The sequence below is a fragment of the Oncorhynchus kisutch genome, linkage group LG13, assembly GCF_002021735.2.
Source record: "Oncorhynchus kisutch isolate 150728-3 linkage group LG13, Okis_V2, whole genome shotgun sequence".
Lineage (NCBI taxonomy): Eukaryota > Metazoa > Chordata > Actinopteri > Salmoniformes > Salmonidae > Oncorhynchus > Oncorhynchus kisutch.
This window is the reverse complement of record NC_034186.2, coordinates 10,790,926-10,814,449: the sequence shown is the minus strand read 5'-3', so window position 1 is coordinate 10,814,449 and position 23,524 is coordinate 10,790,926. Positions and strand designations below refer to the sequence as shown.

At 46.4% G+C, this 23,524-nt stretch overlaps 1 protein-coding gene across 1 annotated transcript in view; it reads left to right on the top strand.

Annotated features, from left to right (window-relative positions):
- The first annotated feature begins 9,176 nt into the window (after positions 1–9,176).
- Positions 9,177–23,524, top strand: part of hmcn1 (hemicentin 1) — a 238,272-nt gene continuing 223,924 nt past the window's right edge. Inside the window, exon 1 of the mRNA XM_031838031.1 lies at positions 9,177–9,813. Coding sequence (XP_031693891.1) covers positions 9,549–9,813 — 265 coding nt within the window. The 5' untranslated portion in view covers positions 9,177–9,548. The remainder of the gene's footprint in view (positions 9,814–23,524) is intronic.

The following is a 23,524-nucleotide window of genomic DNA, read 5'->3' as shown; positions in this document are numbered from 1 at the left end:
CCTTTTTTGGAACACCATTATTTTGGTCTTACTGAGATTTACTGTCAGGGCCCAGATCTGACAGAATCTGTGCATAAGATCTAGGTGCTGCTGTAGGCCCTCCTTGGTTGGTGACAGAAGCACCAGATCATCAGCAAACAGCAGACATTTGACTTCGGATTCTAGCAGGGTGAGGCCGGGTGCTGCAGACTTTTCTAGTGCCCGCGCCAATTCGTTGATATATACAGTGCCTTGCAAAAGTATTCGGCCCCTTTGAACTTTGCGACCTTTTGCCACATTTCAGGCTTCAAACATAAAGATATAAAACTGTATTTTTTGTGAAGAATCAACAACAAGTGGGACACAATCATGAAATGGAACGACATTTATTGGATATTTCAAACTTTTTTAACATATCAAAAACTGAAAAATTGGGCGCGCAAAATTATTCAGCCCCTTTACTTTCAGTGCAGCAAACTCTCTCCAGAAGTTCAGTGAGGATCTCTGAATGATCCAATGTTGACCTAAATGACTAATGATGATAAATACAATCCACCTGTGTGTAATCAAGTCTCCGTATAAATGCACCTGCACTGTGATAGTCTCAGAGGTCCGTTAAAAGCGCAGAGAGCATCATGAAGAACAAGGAACACACCAGGCAGGTCCGAGATACTGTTGTGAAGAAGTTTAAAGACGGATTTATGAAATGTGGCAAAAGGTCGCAAAGTTCAAGGGGGCAGAATACTTTCGCAAGGCACTGTATGTTGAAGAGGGTGGGGCTTAAGCTACATCCCTGTCTAACCCCACGACCCTGTGTGAAGAAATGTGTGTGTGTTTTGCCAATTTTAACCGCACACTTGTTGTTTGTGTACATGGATTTTATAATGTCGTAGGTTTTACCCCCAACACCACTTTCCATCAGTTTGTATAGCAGACCCTCATGCCAAATTGAGTCGAAGGCTTTTTTGAAATCAACAAAGCATGAGAAGACTTTGCCTTTGTTTTGGTTTGTTTGGTTGTCAATTAGGGTGTGCAGGGTGAATACATGGTCTGTTGTACGGTAATTTGGTAAAAAGCCAATTTGACATTTGCTCAGTACATTGTTTTCATTGAGGAAGTGTACGAGTCTGCTGTTAATGATAATGCAGAGGATTTTCCCAAGGTTACTGTTGACGCATATTCCACGATGCCAGAGCTAAGGATGATGTTAAAGAGTTTTAGTATAGCCAATTGGAATTTGTTGTCTGTATATTTGATCATTTCATTGAGGATACCATCAACACCACAGGCCTTTTTGGGTTGGAGGGTTTTTATTTTGTCCTGTAACTCATTCAATGTAATTGGAGAATCCAGTGGGTTCTGGTAGTGGGTTCTGGTAGTCTTTAATAGTTGATTCTAAGATCTGTATTTGCTCTTTATTCTTTGTTATAGAGCCAAAAAGATTGGAGAAGTGGTTTACCCATACATCTCCATTTTGGATAGATAATTCTTCGTGTTGTTGTTTGTTTAGTGTTTTCCAATTTTCCCAGAAGTGGTTAGAGTCTATGGATTCTTCAATTACATTGAGCTGATTTCTGACATGCTGTTCCTTCTTTTTCCGTAGTGTATTTCTGTATTGTTTTAGTGATTCACCATAGTGAAGGCGTAGACTCAGGTTTTCCGGGTCTCTATGTTTTTGGTTGGACAGGTTTCTCAATTTCTTTCTTAGATTTTTGCATTCTTCATCATTCTCTCTCTCTCTCTCTCTCTCTCTCTCTCTCTCTCTCTCTCCCCTCTCTCTCTCCTCTCTCTCTCTCTCTCTCTCTCTCTGTGTAATTAAGACATTGCTTGAATGTCTTGTGTAATATATTTACTTATTTATTTTATTTAACCTTTATTTAACTAGGCAAGTCAGTTAAGATCAAAGTCTTATTTACAAAGACGGCCTACCAAGAGGCAAAGGGCCTCCTGCAGGGACGGGGGCTGGGATAGAATTATATATAGGACAAAACACACATCACGACAAGAGAGACAACACAACACTACATAAAGAGAGACCTAAGACAACAACACAGCATGGTAGCAACACAACATGACAACAACATGGTAGCAACACAACATGGTGCAAACATTATTGGGCACAGACAACAGCACAAAGGGCAAGAAAATAGAGACAACCATCCATCACGCAAAACAGCCACAATTGTCAGTAAGTGTCCATGATTGAGTCTTTGAATTAAGAGACTGAGATAAAACTGTCTAGTTTGAGTGTTTGGTGCTAGCTGCAGCGAACTGAAAAGAGGAGCGGCCCAGGGATGTGTGTGCTTTGGGGACCTTTAACAGAATGTGACTGGCAGAACGGGTGTTGTATGTGGAGGATGAGGACTGCAGTAGATATCTCAGATAGGGGGGAGTGAGGCCTAAGAGGGCCCACTGGCATCAACCAGTGGGTCTTGCGACGGGTATACAGAGACGACCAGTTTACAGAGGAGTATAGAGTGCAGGGATGTGTCCTATAAGGAGCATTGGTGGCAAATCTGATTGCCGAATGGTAAAGAACATCTAGCCGCTCGAGAGAACCCTTACCTGCCGATCAATAAATGATGTGTCTATAATCTAGCATGGGTAGGATGGTCATCTGAATCAGGGTTAGTTTGGCAGCTGGGGTGGAAAGAGGAGCGATTTACGATAGAGGAAACCAAGTCTAGATTTAACTTTAGCCTGCAGCTTTGATATGGTGCTGAGAGATATAGAATATAGTATTCCTGGTTGTTGTTCTGCTTGGATGCTTTCCATAGCATGTGTTATGTCATACCATGTATACAGCTGATTAGCATTTTTCTAAGTTTGTTTATCATGCAAAATGGTCGTTCACAGGCAGTAGCTCTAACATTATTTGAATGCATGTGTCTGGGTTTGTGTGGTTTGTGCTCCTATTTGAATCTTTCCATCAGGTTCTATGTCCAGAATATCAATCCTGTGGACAATTGACCCCCGCCCCCCCCTTATTTTTCTCTCTTGCCCTTCAATTATTTTTCTCTCTCTTCCCCCCCTTCTCTGTAGTAGATAAGTAGCCTATCACAGGTGCTTGCTTTGCTCCAGCCAATCCCTCACCACATGTTTTGAGGTTCGACACCAGTCTCAATATTCTAATTGTCAATGACCCTGCCTTTCTTCCTGATTTTTCAGCCTGTTTCCATTCAGAGTGCATCAGCCACAAGCATCCCCATGATCAATACTTAGCCACCCTGAACACTGCGGCGAGAATAACAAATGACACTGGCTCCCCCTGGTGTCCAGACATCTGAACTCCTATTAGACTTTGACCCATCATGGTCAATACATAGACATTGGTTGCCCATATCTAGATGCATTTGATGAAACCCGATATATTTGTTTGTGAAAATGCTCTCTCTTAGGGCGTGTGAGAGGTGTTTGAAAAGGTGTGTGAGAGGTGTGTGAAAAGCTGTGTAAAATGTGTGTGAGAGGTATGTGAGAGGTGTGTGACAAGGTGTGTGAGAGGTGTGTGAAAAGGTGTGTGAGAGGTGTGTGAGAGGTGTGTGAAAAGGTGTGTGAGAGGTGTGTGAAAAGGTGTGTGAGAGGTGTGTGAAAAGGTGTGTGAGAGGTGTGTGAAGAGGTGTGTGAGAGGTGTGTGAAAAGGTGTGTGAGAGGTGTGTGAAAAGGTGTGTGAGAGGTGTGTGAAAAGGTGTGTGAGAGGTGTGTGAAAAGGTGTGTGAGAGGTGTGTGAAAAGGTGTGTGAGAGGTGTGTGAGAGGTGTGTGAAAAGGTGTGTGAGAGGTGTGTGAAAAGGTGTGTGAGAGGTGTGTGAAAAGGTGTGTGAAAAGGTGTGTGAAAAGGAGTGAGAGGTGTGTGAGAGGTGTGTGAAAAGGTGCGTGAGAGGTGTGTGAAAAGGTGTGTGAGAGGTGTGTGAGAGGTGTGTGAAAAGATGTGTGAAAAGGTGTGTCAGAGGTGTGTGGAAAGGTGTGTGAGAGGTGTGTGAGAGGTGTGTGAAAAGGTGTGTGAGAGGTGTGTGAAAAGGTGTGTGAAAAGGTGTGTGAAAAGGAGTGAGTTCTTGTCGGTGGGAAAAGCGCTGCTTCCTCGATACAGTCAGTCGTCAGATGAAAGCAGATCTATTTGCAGATATCTCCAACAAGGTGGTAGTCTGATCTCCTCAGAGCCTGACAAAAAAAACATGCATCAGGATTTTTTAAAATGATGTTAATTTGTTTTATGTGCCATTAATCAACATTCATATCATATCATAAACAATTGCCAGTAGCAATACTGCACATCTCAGCAGCATCTTCTGAAGGATTGCTTTTGGGGTGGCAGAGGAAAACCAATGTAAAGAATCCCTCATAGGCCTACTATATCCCGCTGAATTCCTCAGTCTTGACAGAGGAAGCAGGTCATTATGTGCAACTGCCGTAAGCCTTCAGACTGACTCAGTCTGCTTTGTACTATCACGTTAAGCCCCCAGGTCACGGTTTCATTTAGTTCTGTGGGTTCAGTGAGGGGAGAAGAGTCTGAGTTAGTAGTAGCAGAGTGGTAATGATCCCTGGAATGTGTGGCTATAGATTAAGCCCATGTTTAAACATGGGGTTTAGAAGACACAGTCAATCTACTAATTACATTTGTTTCAGTCTGTATTCTGCCTAAGTGAAATTAGCATTCTACAACAATAGATTTCTTATTTCAATATGTTCAGTTGAAGATCAACTAATCAGTGTAATGGGGCTATGAATGTCCCTTTGCACAATATGTATCCTGAAGACTGTGTAGGCCTTTGCAAGTGACTTGGTCTCCTTTACCATTTTTATGAAAAATGTGCATGAGCTGAGCTGTGAAATTGGCCTTATCAAGTTTTCTATCTCTGTCCTCTGCTCTGATCTCTTCTCTCTCCTCCTCCCCCCCTCCCTCCCTCCCTCCCTCCCTCCCTCCCTCCCTCCCTCCCTCCCTCCCTCCCTCCCTCCCTCCCTCCCTCCCTCCCTCCCTCCCTCCCTCCCTCCCTCCCTCCCTCCCTCCCCCTCCTCCAGTCTCTCCTCCTCCCTCCCTCCGCCCTCCTCCTGCCTCCCTCCCTCCCCCTCCTCCAGTCTCTCCTCCTCCCCTCCTCCCGTCTCTCCTCCTCCCTCCCTCCCCCTCCTCCAGTCTCTCCTCCTCCCGTCTCCCCTCCTCCCGTCTCCCCTCCTCCCTCCTTCCAGTCTCTCCTCCTCCCTCCTCCTCCCTCCCCTCCCTCCCTCCCTCCCTCCCTCCCTCCCTCCCTCCCTCCCTCCCTCCCTCCCTCCCTCCCTCCCTCCCTCCCTCCCTCCCTCCCTCCCTCCCTCCCTCCCTCCCTCCCTCCAGTCTCTCCTCCTCCCCTCCTCCCTTCTCTCCTCTTCCCTCCCTCCCCCTCCTCCAGTCTCCCCTCCCTCCCTCCAGTCTCTCCTCCCTCCCTCCCTCCAGTCTCTCCTCCTCCCGTCTCTCCTCCTCCCTCCCCCCTCCCCCCTCCCCCCTCCCCCCTCCCTCCCTCCCTCCCTCCCTCCCCTCCCTCCCTCCCTCCCTCCCTCCCTCCCTCCTCCAGTCTCTCCCCCTCCCTCCCTCCCTCCCGCCCTCCCTCCCGCCCGCCCTCCCTCCCTCCTCCCTTCCTTGCCACTTCACTGCCCCAGTAAATCCCCGGGGCTCTAATTTAAGCCACTTGTCCATATCTTACAATGTGTATTAAGTCCCTTCCTGGCCCTGTGTGGCACCTTCCAGCCCCACAAACCCTCACCTGTCCTCACATACCACCTCCTGTCCTCACAAACCACCACCTGTCCTCACAAACCACCACCTGTCCCCACAAACCACTACCTGTCCTCACATACCACCACCTGTCCTCACATACCATTACCTGTCCTCACAAACCATCACCTGTCCTCACATACAACACCTGTCCTCACAAACCACCACCTGTCCTCACATACCACCACCTGTCTCCACATAACACCACCTGTCCTCACATACCAGCACCTGTCCTCACATACTACCACCTGTCCTCACATCCTAACACCTGTCCTCACATACCCCCACCTGTCCTCACATACCACTACCTGTCCTCATATACCACTACCTGTCCTCACATACCACACCTGTCATCACATACCCCTACCTGTCCTCACAAACCAACACCTGTCCTCACATACCACCACCTGTCCTCACATACCCCCACCTGTCCTCACATACCACCACCTGTCCTCACATACTATCACCTGTCCTCACATACCCCCACCTGTCCTCACATACAACTACCTGTCCTCACATACCACTACCTGTCCGCACATACCACTACCTGTCCTCACATACCACCACCTGTCCTCACATACCACCACCTGTCCTCACATACCACCACCTGTCCTCACATACCACTACCTGTCCTCACATACCACCACCTGTCCTCACATACCACCACCTATCCTCACAAACCACCACCTGTCCTCACATACCACCACCTGTCCTCACATACCACCACCTGTCCTCACATACCACTACCTGTCCTCACATACTGCCGTTGGCCTGACACTGGACAGACAGACAGGAAGACAGGCAAACAGGCAGACAGACAGATAGATATACAGAAAGACCGACCGAAAGACAGACTTATCAATGTGCTGGAGATCGTGTCTTACAAACCGCGGTGAGGGGTTAACTCCAAGAGCACTGTTGTGATGACCCTAAACTCGCCTGGTAGGCTACATACAGTATAGTGGAGCCAGGAGTCCAAATAGTTAAATATTTCCTGTCCTCAGCTCTAGATGGCGCAAGTGGAGCAAGTAGTCTAACAATGAAACAGAATCGGTATGTCACTTCCTTGCCTATTGGTCTAAATAAGAAACATTTAAGGCACAGTCTGTAATTTCTTCATCTGACCCTACCACTTTGTTTGGCAAGCTGAGGAAGTGGTTGGGGACATTTTAATTAGGTTGTGAGAACAGTGTGGGTACATCAGAAGAGACAAAACACAAAATATGCTCTGTTGTGATGACATTGATGCAATGTTTAAGTTAGATTGCACAGGACCTTCTTCTAATGTTCTAAGAAAGATGACAGAACACCTGTTCTACGTTCTTTAAAGGTTCCCAGAACATTTCATTAAGTTATGGGAGTTGTCTGGGATGTTGCAAGAATATTCTTGCGATATTCACACGTTGCACAGAACATTCCCACAACAATCCCAGTGGCATTGGCTCACCTAGTGATGAAGATGAAGCCTGGGCTACACACCGGTGATGGCCAATGTCCTTGTGCCTATACCCTAGTTCAAGATAAACCACTTTGAAAAACAGTACTGTTTGCTCAGAATTTCACCTTCCAACAGGACAACGACCCTAAGCACACATCCACGACAACGCAGGAGTGGCTTCGGGACAAGGCTCTGAATGTCCTTGAGTGGCCCAGCCAGAACTCAGACTTAAACCTGATCGAACATCTCTGGAGAGACCTGAAAATATCTGTGCAGTGACGCTCTCCATCCAACCTGACAGAGTTTTAGATGATCTGCAGAGAAGAATGGGAGAAACTCCCCAGGTGTGCCAAGCTTGTAGCGTCATACCCAAGAAGACTCGAGGCTGTAATCCCTGCAAAGGTGCTTCAACAAAGTACTGAGTAAAAGGTCTGAATACTTATGTAAATGTGATATTTCAGCTTTAAAAAAAAAAAAAATGTTCAAACATTTCGAATAACCTGTTTTTGCATTGTCATTATGCGGTATTGTGATGTCATTATGCGGTATTGTGATGTCATTATGCGGTATTGTGATGTCATTATGCGGTATTGTGATGTCATTATGCGGTATTGTGATGTCATTATGCGGTATTGTGATGTCATTATGCGGTATTGTGATGTCATTATGCGGTATTGTGATGTCATTATGCGGTATTGTGATGTCATTATGCGGTATTGTGATGTCATTATGCGGTATTGTGATGTCATTATGCGGTATTGTGATGTCATTATGCGGTATTGTGATGTCATTATGCGGTATTGTGATGTCATTATGGGGTATTGTGATGTCATTATGCGGTATTGTGATGTCATTATGGGGTATTGTGATGTCATTATGCGGTATTGTGATGTCATTATGGGGTATTGTGATGTCATTATGCGGTATTGTGATGTCATTATGGGGTATTGTGATGTCATTGGGGCGGCAGGGTAGCCTCCCTCCCTGGACTAGTAACTGGAAGGTTGCAAGTTCAAATCCCCGAGCTGACATGTCCCCGAGCTGTCGTTCTGCCCCTGAACAGGCAGTTAACCCACTGTTCCGAGGCCGTCATTGAAAATAAGAATTTGTTCTTAACTGACTTGCCTAGTTAAATAAAGATAAAATAAAATTATGGGCTATTGTGTGTAGATTGTTGAGGGGAAAATATTCAATCAATTTTAGAACAAGGCTGTAATGTAACAACATGTGGAAAAAAGTCAAGGGGTCTGAATACTTTCCTAATGACCTGTATGTGGATTATACTGTATGTCTATGGCCACAATGTAACAAGCTGTTATTTATTTGGCCTGTGTGCTTCCCAAATTGTGGCCTTCCCAACTGGAGGCTTAGTGCATGTGATAAAACTGCATTCACAGCCATTTGTTAGATGTTATTGATCCGCTGTGGCTAAATGATGCTCTCTGATGATGTATTTTGAATTATTTTATTTTGGGGATTTTTTTTTTTTTAAATTGATTTAGTCTAAATGATTGTAATTTATCAAGGGGTGCTGAAGCACCTCCTGGACTTCTCCTTTCCCACGGTTATTCCTGCATGAAGTGGAAATTACTGTTTTTTTGTAACATATTTCGAAACTATAGTCTACATTGTTAGTTTACAAAGAATCCAATGACAATGAAAACATAGTCTAATTAATGGAATACAACCTTAGTTTGGGTTATGTTATGATCGAGTTAGGGTAAATTAATAAACTGATTGTACATGTATACATACTATTGTGTTATCAATTCCATTTCATTCTGTTGGCCACAGTACTTTTTCCATGCAGGCCTACTATTTCAATATGAAACAAATGTGTTTCTCTTTGCATGTCTTGTCGCGTGTCTACTGTATAATTCAAGTATAGCCTACCGCTATGTCTTAATGCACAGGGTCCCATCCCAGGCAGGGTTCCCAAAACCCACTGCTCCAATCAGAAGGCAGCTATTCTGTAAGGAGTCAATTTGCCTTGAGCCTTTCTTCTCTTGAGAAGCTTTGAGAAGGGGACTTGCAGAGTTTGGACAAGAGCTCCCGACACGGCAGCTGAACTGAGCTCCTTCATAACTTCAGAACAAGAGTGTGAGCTCCTTCAAACTTCAGAACAAGAGTGTGATAAGCTCAGAAGGTCCAAAAGGACGGTGGAGGTCACATTGAAGGGAGCGAGAGCATCTTTGACAGCATCTAAACTTTTCCACCGTTTTTCTCCTTTAAAAAAAAGGAAGACAATATTGGCTTTTTCATCACTATCTTGTTACTGTTTTTAGCGAGCCAATGTCTCTCCCTTTACCTCAATATTCATCCTGAGGTTCTGAGCGGAGACACAAACTATTACAACTTTGTTGGCGACACGTCATAGACCGTTCGGTCTGAAAATGGGCATCAAGCGTGTGCCATTGTTGCTTGTGCAGGTACTTCTCCTGGTGGCTGTGTCCTCCGGGCAGAACACGGGGACCGAGGGGACAAAAGAGGAGATCCCAGAAGGAGCGTCCACCCTGGCGTTCGTCTTTGATGTCACCGGCTCCATGTACGATGATCTCGTGCAGGTTATTGAAGGGGCATCCAAGATTTTGGAGATGTCGCAGAGTAGAACAAAGAGACCCCTCTACAACTATGCATTGGTTCCCTTCCACGACCCGGGTAAGAAAAGCTGCGTTGATCTGCAATCATTAAAACATGTAATATAAATAAGAATGATTTATGATGTGTACATGAAGAACATGCTCTCTCTGTCTCATCTGAATAACACCTTTATTTTTGCAACTGTTTGCTGTGCAATGGCACTTTGGTTAATAATATACAATATCGTTGTGCATTTCATTTACACGCTTTTGTGAACGATTTTTTTACGCAACGAAGTATTTGCAATTCTCTGCTATTGTAAGTGGTACAATACAGCTGTTTTATATGTGTACATATAGGCCTAGTCTAACCTACACGAATAGACCTGCTTTGGAACAAAAACAGACATCGTCGTCAGAAACGTGAGAAATGTAATAGTTTACCCACACTCTGGGCTCTGAATGCGTAATGTCTTCACACGTCAGCGCAGGCTGCGTCGGGTCACTGTCTCCCTGTCGCCGCATACAGATGTTCAGCTCCGCATTCACTATCATTAGCATTCCGTTTGAGTTAGTGTGTTTAGGGCGATTACCTTTCAGGCACAAAATCACACTGTAATGTGGCAGCCCTACCTTATGTTTACTGTGAAAAGTGTAAAAATTAGACACGGAAGAGGCCAGTGTCATGTAGTCAGAGGAATAGATGCGAGTTGACAGGGCATTGAACTCTGCACACATACTTCACACCAACTAATTGTCTATATGACATATCCATATATATTAGACACTTTTGGGGGGGATCCTAACACTGCGTGAGGTTTTATTTTCCAAAAACAGAGGGCAAAGTGTGTTAGCGTATGTTTGAGTCTGTCATTATGAGCTGTGAATAGGGAGAACCATTCACTCATCTAGCTTGTACATCGTCAACAAAAGCCGTTGTCAGGGACTTGTGTTGTGTGATGCGGGCCTTAGTGGGGGGTGGGGGCTCAGTCAACAACACAGTGGCCAGCAAACAGTCCATAACGTGAGGGGCTGCTGTGAGTGCTTGGGTGAGAGCTTGTTAAAGACAGAGAGAGAGATAGTTAAAGAGAGAGAGAGAGAGAGAGGAGAGAGAGAGAGAGAGACAGACAGACAGACAGACAGACAGACAGACAGACAGACAGACAGACAGACAGACAGACAGACAGACAGACAGACAGACAGACAGACAGACAGACAGACAGACAGACGACAGACAGACAGACAGACAGACAGACAGACAGACAGAGAGAGAGACGAGAGAGAGAGAGAGAGAGAGAGAGAGAGAGAGAGAGAGAGAGAGAAAGGCAGAGAGAGAGCATTTCGTTTTCCAGACCTCTAATACACCAAACCTGGATCTGACATAGAAATTGTTTCTGGACCTTCTGTGCCAAATAGATTTTCCATCCTGCTATCCTCCTCTGAGAGCACAGGAATGTCTTTCAAGATGCACACACACAATATCTGGTTATCATTTCAGAGCATCATCATCCTACTGTTACTAAACCAACCAACTGACAGAGAGGAGATAGAGAGAGAGAGAGAGAGAGGAGAGAGAGAGAGAGGAAAAAGAAGCGAGAGAGGAAAGAGAATAGAGTTAGAGAGATAGACGAGAGAAAGAGTGAGAGAAGAGAGATAGAGAGAGAAAGAGGAGAAAGAGAGAGAGAAAGAGGAGAGATAGAGAGAGAAAGAGGAGAGAGAGAGAGAGAAAGAGGAGAGAGAGAGTGAAAGACGAGAGATAGACGAGAGAAAGAGTGAGAGAAGAGAGATAGAGAGAGAGAAAGAGGAGAGAGAGAGAGAGAAAGAGGAGAGATAGAGAGAGAAAGAGGAGAGAGAGAGAGAGAGAGGAGAGAAAGAGGAGAGATAGACGAGAGATAGAGAGAGAGAGAGAGAGAGAGAGAGGGGATCCGTGGTGACTGAGAGCAGTATTCCAGATGTGTGTTGCTCCTATGCTTAAATCAGCATGTCAAATTCTTTAAGCATTTTTGTATAACGCCTCAATCGAGCCTCTGGGCCAAGAAAAATAAATAGTTGAAAGTGAGGTATGCACAGAATATACAAATATTCCAAATGACTGATTCAATTAGTGCGTGCCTTTGAAGAACAACTAAACCTCTGGTCCTTTTCCATACGACTGATGAAGTATCATGCAGCCATCAAATAACACATACTCCATCAGGTTGTATAGCCAGGGTTGGGTCAATTACTTTTTAAATGTAATCTGTTACAATTACTAATTACCTGTCCCAAAAATTATCAGTAAATTAACTTTTGGATTACCCAAACTCAGTAAAGTAATCTGGTTATTTTTGGATTACTTTCCCCTTAAGAGGCATTAGAAGAAGACAAAAGGGATCTGTCAAACGCATTAGGTTTATCATCATAGTGGTCTCTGACTTGTGGTCCGACTTGCTAACTTGCGCGGGAGAGAGAATAAGCTCCAAAACTATTGGGAAAGTGACAAATGTTTAGTTGTTTTGGCTCTGTACTCCAGCACTTTGGATTGTAAATGATACAATGACTATGAGGTTAAAGTGCAGAGTGTCAACTTTAATTTGAAGGTATTTTCATCCATATCTGGTGAACCGTTTAGAAATTACAACCCTTTTTGTACATAGTCCCCCCATTTTAGGTGACCAAAAGTTATGGGACAAATTCACTGATGTTTATTAAACTAATCAATGTTGGATGCATTTTCTGTTTGTTTTTGTTTCGGATTATTTTGTGTCCAATAGAAATTACTGGTAAATAATGTATTGTGTCATTTTGGAGTCACTTTTCTGTAAATAAGAATAGAATATGTTTCGAAACACTTCTACATTAATGTGCATGCTACCATGATTACAGAGGACAGGAGGTTGGTGGCACCTTAATTGAGGAGGATGCACTCCTGGTTATTTTATTTACCTTTATTTAACTAGGCAAGTCAGTTAAGAACAAATTCTTATTTTCAATGACGGCCTAGGAACAGTGGGTTAACTGCCTGTTCAGGGGCAGAACGACAGATTTGTACCTTGTCAGCTCGGGGGTTTGAACTTGCAACCTTCCGGTTACTAGTCCAACGCTCTAACCACTAGGCTACGCTGCCGCCCCAATGAGTTGGGGGTTGTCCTCCCCTCAGCAGCCTCCACTGTTATGGATAGTCCTGAATCGTGATTAATGATGAGTGAGAAAGTTACAGATGCATAAATATCATACCCCCAAGAAATGCAAACCCAAAGTGCTGGAGTACTGAGCAAAAACAACAAAAAATGTGTCACTGTCCCAATGCTTTTGGAGCTGACTGTATGTCCTTCACTGCCAACACAGACGCCCACGGTGCAGCAGTATGCCTGTAAACTTATGCCCTACCTGTGTTTGACATTTCATCCCCATCCCACTGAAGAGACACAGCTTTATTTTTACAGGGTTTCTTATTCGGAAGTGGTTCCAGGTGGATGTGCATACATTTTCTCTGTTTTCCATCCTACTCGCTGATAAGGAAGTGCCTCCTGTTTGATTTGGCTGTCTTTGAATCGGAGCCCAGAGCCCCCACTATTTACAGTGCAATCTGCCACAGTAAACATGGGACTGGAGGGTGTGTGTGTGTGGTGGGGGTGCTGAGATATTGGGGTCAGATTTGTGTGTGAAGAACACTCAGGAAGCCCCCCTTTATTCCACCCTGCAGAGAGAGAGAGAGAGAGAGAGAGGGAGAGAGAGAGATGTTGTTTTGTGTCTTCTCACTTTTGTTTATTATCTATTTCACTTGCTTTGGCATTGTAAACACATGTTTCCCATGCCAATAAAGCCCTTTGAATTGAATTAAATTGAGAGGGAGAGAGACAGAGAGAGAGAGAGAGAGAGAGAGAGAGAGAGAGAGAGACGAGACCAGGGGGAGAGAGATAGAGTGAGAGAGAGAGGAAGCGCGAGAGAGAGAGACAGAGAGAGAGAGAGAGAGAGAGAGAGAGATAGAGAGAGGGAGAGAGAGAGCGATAGAGAGGAAGAGAGAGAGAGAAAGAGACAGAGAGAGAAAGAGACAGAGAGAGAGAGAGACAGAGAGAGAGAGAGAGAGAGAGAGAGAGAGAGAGAGAGAGAGAGGAAGAGAACGAGAGAGACGGGACGGAGCGACAGGGAGACAGAACATACTTTTCAAGTAATTTGACTGAAGCAGAGGGGTTGTGTTTATACAGGCCTTTGGAGAGAGCTATTTCCACTGTTAGAATGCTGCTGATACAGTATAGTGGCGGAAGGCTTGTGTCAGAGATTCATTGTAGCATTACCACTTCGACACTTCCACTCTGGCAGTGGACTCTTTCAAAACAAGGTGCCAATGAGGCTCACTTACAGTGATACGGAGGAAACATACAATAGTATACGGAACAGATACAGGACGTTCCTCTGTGTGTGTGCGTGTGTGTGTGTGTGAGTGTGTATTAGGTGTTGTGATGACCAGAGATCTACAGGTCTATAATGTGAACAGGGTGCTGGACCCTGTGTTGCCTGTAGTTGGGTGCTGGACCCTGTGTTTCCTGTAGTTTGGTGCTGGACCCTGTGTTGCCTGTAGGTGCTGGACCCTGTGTTGCCTGTAGGTGGGTGCTGGACCCTGTGATGCCTGTAGGTGCTGGACCCTGTGTTGCCTGTGGGTGGGTTCTGGACCCTGTGTTGCTGGACTCTGTGTTGCCTGTAGTTGGGTGCTGGTCCCTGTGTTGCCTGTAGTTGGGTGTTGGACCCTGTGTTGCCTGTAGTTCGGTGCTGGACCCTGTGTTTCCTGTAGTTGGGTTCTGGACCCTGTGTTTCCTGTAGTTGGGTTCTGGACCCTGTGTTTCCTGTAGTTGGGTGCTGGACCCTGTGTTTCCTGTAGTTGGGTGCTGGACCCTGTGTTGCCTGTAGTTGGGTGCTGGACCCTGTGTTGCCTGTAGTTCGGTGCTGGACCCTGTGTTTCCTGTAGTTGGGTGCTGGACCCTGTGTTTCCTGTAGTTGTGTTCTGGACCCTGTGTTTCCTGTAGTTGGGTGCTGGACCCTGTGTTTCCTTTAGTTGGGTGCTGGACCCTGTGTTTCCTGTAGTTGCTGCTCTGATGCTGCCAGCTGGTGGTGGAATCATCAGAGAGGTGATGATGGTGTAGATGAAAGAGCATCAGCTGGTGGTGGAATCATCAGAGAGGTGATGATGGTGTAGATGGTGCTGGGGACTCCTTTGTAAAGTAGTATCCATCCTTTTTTCTCCTCTCACGGTTTTTCTTCTCCTTTTTTGTGTTACTGTTTCAGCAGTTTGTAGACCAAGAGCTGTAGTCTAGGTAGGTTTACACTGGTCTAAGTTTAATGTCACTTTGGAACATCATGCAGACTTGTTGTGTTTTCTACATAAACCAGCCATGTCTCCATCCTCACAGTCTCTGTGTTTTCTCCTGCAACCTGGGCTGTATACTCTTGGGTTGTGTCCCAAATCGCACCATATTCCGTAGAGCACTACTTTTGACCAACGCACTTCATAGGTTATATGGTTCCATTTGGGACACAGCCTCTGTCTCATCTGGAGCTTCTGAGAGTTGGTCTGTCCTGATTGTGACCTGGCGGGGGTGGTGATTCCATTCTCTGTCTGTCTGTGCTCTCTGCTTTGTAATGATTGGATAATGGGATATCATCTGACCTGTGGTGACCGGTGCAGATTTGTGATGTCACAGCCTCCCTCATGTCACTGCCTGTGTGTGAAAGAAGGCCTGAACTTGATACGGTGGTGCCAGCCGAGTGGAGTAACTGGGTCTAGGATGGAGGGATGGGAGAAGGGGGGGGGGTGTATCCATGTCTGGCAGTGATTTTCAAGTTTCTTGTAGAGGGAGAAAATAGAGATCAAATAGGTAGAGACATTTAGCTACACAATGATGCTCTGCTTACAGGGAGGTTGATTACAGGTTGATTACAGGTTGAACAGGCTTACTGGACCCAACATTGGAAAATAATTTCCAGTCCATGTTCCAACCATTTTAGCCATTTCCAGCCACTTTCAGCCATGCTAATCTTTAGGTTAATAGTAGTGAGGTTTTGTTGTTACCCAAATGGCCTGCCGTCTTAAGGCGTCCACATGCTTCCCAGCCGGAACAGTTCGGAAGAGTTTATGCATATATTGTGACAACATTTTTTTGTGATGATATTCTGGACACCAGTGTGGGTTTTTTCGGCTGTTGCGGGCACACAATTTTTTTTCTGGAGTCAAGCCAACAACAACAACAGCAGCAAGCAGGACTCACACGATATTCTCCTAACAACCCACAGGGCAGACATCCCAATCATTCGCAAAAGGAAGCGACGCAGAGGACGAAGAGCCGGATGCCTCGTCCGGACCCGCAGAGGACGAAGAGCCGGATGCCTCGTCTGGACCCGCAGAGGACGAAGAGCCGGATGCCTCGTCTGGACCCGCAGAGGACGAAGAGCCGGATGCCTCGTCCGGACCAGCAGAGGACGAAGAGCCGGATGCCTCGTCCGGACCCGCAGAGGACGAAGAGCCGGATGCCTCGTCCGGACCCGCAGAAGACAACTAGGAAAGCTGCAGTTACCGTCAATATTACTCACCAACGTGCAATCATTGGACAATAAACTAGACGAGGTACAATCACGAATATCCTGCCAACGGGACATAAAAAACAGTAATATCCTATGCCTCACAGAATCGTGGCTGAATGATGACATGGATATTCAGCTAGAAGGATACACGCTGCACCGGCAAGATAGAACAGCACAAGTCGTAAGATGAGGGGGGCGGTCTGTGCATATTTGTAAACAACAGCTGGTGCACGAAATCTAAGGAAGTCTCAAGATTTTGCTCGCCTGAAGTTGAGTATATTGTGATAAACTGCAGGCCACAGACCTTGCCTAAAGAGTTCTCAGCTATACTTTTCGTGACTATTCTAGATCACCTGTACTCCACACCCAGAGACACGTACAAAGCTCACCCTCACCATCCATTTGATAAATCCAACCACAACTCTATCCTCCTGATTCCTGCTTACAAGCAAAAATTAAAGCAGGAAGCACCAGTGACTCGGGTCAAACAAACTGGAACAAGTTCCGGGATTCTTCCGATGGCATTGAGGAGTACACCACATCAGTTACTGGCTTTATCAATAAGTGCATCGAGGACGTCGTCCCCACAGTGACTGTACGTACATACCCCAACCAGAAGCCATGGATTACAGGCAACATTCGCACTGAGCTAAAGGATAGAGCTGCCGCTTTCAAGGTGCGGGACTCGAACCCAGATGCTTACAAAAAATCCCGCTATGCCCTGCGACGAACCATCAAACAGGCAAAGACAATACAGTTGTAAGATTGAATCATACTACACCGGCTCCGATGCTCGTCGGATGTGGCAGGGCTTGCAAACTATAACAGACTACAAAGGGAAGCACAGTGACACGAGCCTACCAGACGAGCTAAATCACTTCTATGCTCGCTTCGAGGCAAGCAACACTGAGGCATGCATGAGAACATCAGCTGTTCCAGACGACTGTGTGATCACACTCTCCGTAGCCAACATGAGTAAGACCTTTAAACAGATCAACATACACAAGGCTGAGGGGCCAAACGGATTACCAGGACGTGTGCTCCGGGCATGTGCTGACCAACTGGCAGGTGTTTTCACTGACATTTTCAACATGTCCCTGATTAAGTCTGTAATACCAACATGCTTCAAGCAGACCACCATAGTCCCTGTGCCCAAGAACACAAAGGCAATCTGCCTAAATGACTACAGACCCGTAGCACTGGTAATGGCTCACATCAACACCATTATCCCAGAAATCCTAGACCCACTCCAATTTGCATACTGCCTAAACAGATCCACAGATGATGCAATCTCTATTGCACTCCACACTGCCCTTTCCCACCTGGACAAAAGGAACACCTATGTGAGAATGCTGTTCATTGACTGCTGCTCAGCGTTCAACACCATAGTACCCTCAAAGCTCATCAAAAAGCTAAGGATCCTGGGACTAAACACCTCCCTCTGCAACTGTATCCTGGACTTCCTGACGGGCCGCCCCCAGGTGGTGAGGGTAGGTAGCAACACATCTGCCACTCTGATCCTCAACACTGGAGCTCCCCAGGGGTGCATGCTCAGTCCCCTCCTGTTCTCCCTGTTCACCCACGACTGCATGGCCAGGCACGACTCCAACACCATCATTAAGTTTGCTGACGACACAACAGTGGTAGGCCTGATCACCGACAACGACGAGACAGCCTATAAGGAGGAGGTCAGAGACCTGGCCGGGTAGTGCCAGAATAACAACCTATCCCTCAATGTAACCAAGACTAAGGAGATGATTGTGGACTACAGGAAAAGGAGCACCGAGCACGTCCCCATTCTCATCAACGGGGCTGTAGTGGAGCAGGTTGAGAGCTTCAAATTCCTTGGTGTCCACATCAACAACAAACTAGATTGGTCCAAACACACCAAGACAGTCGTGAAGAGGGCACGGCAAAGCCTATTCCCCCTCAGGAAACTAAAAAAGATTTGGCATGGGTCCAAATTTGCATCCTCAAAAGGTTCTACAGCTGCAACATCGAGAGTTGCATCACTGCCTGGTACAGCAATTGCTCGGCCTCTGACCGCAAGGCACTTCAGAGGGTAATGCTTACGGCCCAGTACATTACTTGGACAAAGCTGCCTGCCATCCAGGACCTCTACACCAGGCAGTATCAGAGGAAGGCCCTGAAAATTGTCAAAGACCCCAGCCACCCCAGTCATAGACTGTTCTCTCTACTACCGCATGGCAAGCGGTACCGGAGTGTCAAGTCTAGGACAAAAAGGATCTTAACAGTTTTTACCCCCAAGCCATAAGACTCCTGAACAGGTAACCAAATGGTTACCCGGACTATTTGCATTGTGTTCCCAACCCCTCTTTTACGCTGCTGCTACTCTCTGTCTATCTTATATGCATAGTCAATAACTATACATTCATGTACATACTACCTCAATTGGCCCGACCAACCAGTGCTCCCGCACATTGGCTAACCAGGCTATCTGCATTGTGTCCCACCACACTCCAACCCCTCTTTTTATGCTTCTGCTAATCTCTGTTCATCATATATGCACAGTCACTTTAACGATACCTACATGTACATACTACCTCAATAAGACTGACTAACAGGTGTCTGTATAGAGCCTTGCTACTCTTTTTTCAAATGCCTTTCTACTGTTGTTTTATTTCTTTACTTACCTACACACACACACACACACACACACACACACACACACACACACACACACACACACACATACCCTTTTTTGACACCATTGGTTAGAGCCTGTAAGATAGCATTTCACTGTAAGATTTACACCTGTTGTATTCGGCGAACCTGACAAATAAACTTTGATTTGATTTGATTTGAAGCCGAAGTCTACGCCCCTTCATCTGTGATTGGTTCACATTAGGGATTCTTCAATACGTTTTTGTTGTCATTCAATGAGAGACGTCTCGTTTTCATGCACATTTTTTTCATTGAGAAATACTGCACCAAAGATCCCAGTTAGAGGTCAAATTGCTAGATCTCCTCGGCAAAAACGCCAAAATTAATGACAGATTTCTTGAGTTCTCCTAAAATCAATTAAAGCATGCTGACGCCTTTAGCCAGGTCTCCCTTGTGAAAGAGGTCTGTTGACATTAGTGGGAGAACCTGGCTAAATAAAGAATCTACAAAAAAAGCAGAATAATCATAAACCCATGAAAGATAGTAGCTGTAGTTTCACCTCATTGCTCCTTGATCAACTTCCTCTTGGTTCAGTGTTCAGTGTTCACCTTTTCCTGTTACTGTCAACGAGTTAATCCAGATACACCCAAACAGCTGTGTTGATGTGTGACTTAGATGTGACAAGGTGAGCTTAAAAGTGAACTGTTGAACGTGACGTCAGAGGAATCCAACCCTCGAACTCTGCCTTCTTTTGACGAAACATGAATTGTGTTGCATAAAGGCATGTTTTGCTGCTTGTCTGAGGGCTGTGAGGTCAGTTGTGTTAACTAACTGTCTTGGCATGCCTACACTGCTGAAAAAAACCTGCATACACCAGACCGTTGTGTTTTGGAAACTTTGATGCTGTTACGCTGGTGACCAGTATATGCTGGTATGCTAGTGATGCTGATATGCTGGTGACCACCTTATACTGGTAGGCTGGTGATGCTGTTATGCTCGTGACCAGTTTATGCTGGTATGCTAGTGATGCTGGTATGCTGGTGACCAGCGTACCAGCATTTGATGATCACCAGCAAAACCAGTGTTTAATTATTTAAGACAATAGAATACAGAAATCATAAGGCCTTACTTTGAGGGCCTAGTTTTCCTAATACAGTGGCCACATCAGGCCTGCAAGTCACATTATGCTGGCTTGTAAAGTGATATTTAATTCCTATTGGAATCCAGCCAGAGAGTGGGGATGTCCAACAATTTGAACTTGTATTCACCCTCAATCTTCATTCAAAAGGACTGCCAGGGTTAGAAAGATGAATAAATAAGACTACCTAAACCACCTAAACAGTAAGGGGTGCAACAAGTCCAACTAAGATTGGATTAGTTTAGAAAAATGTATGTTAGTTATCTTTGTGTAGCATAAGATTTATGAATCAATCAAAAACACAGATATTAAAACAAACCGTAGAATTGCAACTGAGCATGCTGGGAAATATAATGATGGGCGTGGTTAGATGGATCGAGAGATAGGGAGATAGATAAGGAGATGGATAGAGAGATAGATAGGGAGATAGATAGATAGATAGGGAGATAGATAGATAGGGAGATAGATAGAGAGATAGATGGATCGAGAGATAGATAGATAGATAGATAGGGAGATAGATAGATAAGGAGATAGATAGAGAGATAGATGGATAGATGGATAGATAGATAGGGAGATAGATAGATAGATAAGGAGATAGATAGATAAGGAGATAGATAGATAGATAGATAGATAGATAGATAGATAGATAGGGAGATAGGGAGATAGATAGATAAGGAGATAGATAGATAAGGAGATAGATAGAGAGATCGAGAGATAGATCGAGGGATAGATGAATAGATGGATAGATGTGCGCTGAGAGTCGGGAAGTTCAGGGAGCGTATAATTTAATAAACAAATGAACAAAGCAAGAAACACGAACAACGCACAAACATGAAACAGAAACAATGACACCTGGGGAAGGAACCAAAGGGAGTGACATATAAGGGGCAGGTAATCAATGAGGTGATGGAGTCCAGGTGAGTGTCATAATGCACTGATGTGCGTAACGATGGTGACAGGTGTGCGCCATAACGAGCAGCCTGGTGACCTAGAGGCCGGGGAGAGAGCATACGTGACAGTATCCCCTCCTCAGCGCGGGAGCCTGATGAGCCGGCTGAGACCTCCCCGGGTTGCCTTGGTCGAGGCACGGGAGCCTCTCGAGCCAGCTGAGGCATGGGAGCCTCTCGAGCCAGCTGAGGCATGGGAGCCTCTCGAGCCAGCTGAGGCATGGGAGCCTATCGATCCAGCTGAGGCATGGGAGCCTATCGATCCAGCTGAGGCATGGGAGCCTATCGAGACAGCTGAGGCAAGCTGAGGCACGGGAGCCTCTCGAGCCAGCTGAGGCATGGGAGCCTCTTGAGCCAGCTGAGGCATGGGAGCCTCTTGAGCCAGCTGAGGCATGGGAGCCTATTCAGCCAGCTGAGGCATGGGAGTCTCTCGAGCCAGCTGAGGCATGGGAGCCTCTCGAGCCAGCTGAGGCATGGGAGCCTCTCGAGCCAGCTGAGGCATGGGAGCCTCTCGAGACAGCTGAGGCAAGCTGAGGCACGGGAGCCTCTCGAGCCAGCTGAGGCATGGGAGCCTCTCGAGCCAGCTGAGGCATGGGAGCCTCTCGAGCCAGCTGAGGCATGGGAGCCTATCGATCCAGCTGAGGCATGGGAGCCTATCGATCCAGCTGAGGCATGGGAGCCTATCGAGACAGCTGAGGCAAGCTGAGGCACGGGAGCCTCTCGAGCCAGCTGAGGCATGGGAGCCTCTTGAGCCAGCTGAGGCATGGGAGCCTCTTGAGCCAGCTGAGGCATGGGAGCCTATTCAGCCAGCTGAGGCATGGGAGTCTCTCGAGCCAGCTGAGGCATGGGAGCCTCTCGAGCCAGCTGAGGCATGGGAGCCTCTCGAGCCAGCTGAGGCATGGGAGCCTCTCGAGACAGCTGAGGCAAGCTGAGGCACGGGAGCCTCTCGAGCCAGCTGAGGCATGGGAGCCTATTGAGCCAGCTGAGGTATGGGAGCCTCTCGAGCCAGCTGAGGCATGGGAGCCTCTTGAGCCAGCTGAGGCATGGGAGCCTATTCAGCCAGCTGAGGCATGGGAGCCTATTCAGCCAGCTGAGGCATGGGAGCCTCTCGAGCCAGCTGAGGCATGGGAGCCTCTCGAGCCAGCTGAGGCATGGGAGCCTATTGAGCCAGCTGAGGCATGGGAGCCTCTCGAGCCAGCTGAGGCATGGGAGCCTCTCGAGCCAGCTGAGGCATGGGAGCCTATCAATCCAGCTGAGGCATGGGAGCCTATCGATCAAGCTGAGGCATGGGAGCCTATCGATCAAGCTGAGGCATGGGAGCCTATCGATCAAGCTGAGGCATGGGAGCCTATCGATCAAGCTGAGGTATGGAAATCCGACAAACCGGCTGAAGCCTCCTAGGTAGCTTCGATTCTGACACCCGGACCCAACATCACCTCCAAAACAAAAACACTCTGTGTACCCTGGGAGTCGGGAAGCAAGTTCAGGGAGTGCATCATTTAATGAACAAAACAAGAAACTTGAACAACTCACAGACAGGAAACAGAAACAATGACACCTGGGGAAGGAACCAAAGGGAGTGACATATATAGGGCAGGTAATCAATGAGGTGATGGAGTCCAGGTGAGTGTCATAATGCACTGATGCGCGTAACGATGGTGACAGGTGTGCACCATAACGAGCAGCCTGGTGACCTAGAGGCCGGAGAGGGAGCACACGTGACAGATAGAGAGATAGAGAGACAGACAGATAGAGAGATAGACAGAGAGATAGAGAGATAGATAGATAGGGAGATAGAGAGACAGATAGATAGGGAGATAGAGAGACAGATAGATAGGGAGATAGAGAGACAGATAGATAGAGAGAGAGACAGAGAGAGAGATAGCGAGACAGATAGATAGTGAGATAGACAGAGAGACAGAGAGATAGAGAGATAGATAGTCAGATAGTCAGATAGTCAATAGATCATGCTAGTCAGAAGATGTGAGGTAGCCTATTGGTTAGAGAGGCGAGCCACCAACCGGAGGAAAGCCACTTCAAATCCTAGCAAGATGTGAGCTGGTATTAAAACCTAAATGCCGTTGTGCCCTTGAGCAAGGTACTTAACCCCTCAGAACATCAGCTCTCAGTGTGGCAGCCCTCAGCACCTCTCTCAAACTATAACTCTATGTATGTGTGTCTTTTGGAGGGTTTGAGTTAAGAGCAGAAGTCACATTTCAGTTGGACGTTGTGTGTAATTGACCAATTAAGTGATCTTAATCTTGAGCAGCTGGACCAGTTTGGTCACCAGCTCGACCAGCTACTGGGCCAGCCTAACTAGCTAGACCAGCATGGACCAGCTTGAAATTTATGCTGGACTAATCTGTTTTTTTCCCCAGCAGGGTGAACAACTCAGTCAGTGAGGTTGCAGAACCACACTGCACTGTATTCTGTCTGATGACCCTAGATAGGAGAGTCATTGCTACAGGAAGGATGACTGTTATATCGTCTCCCTGTTGGAAAATGGATGAATGATTCAAGAATTG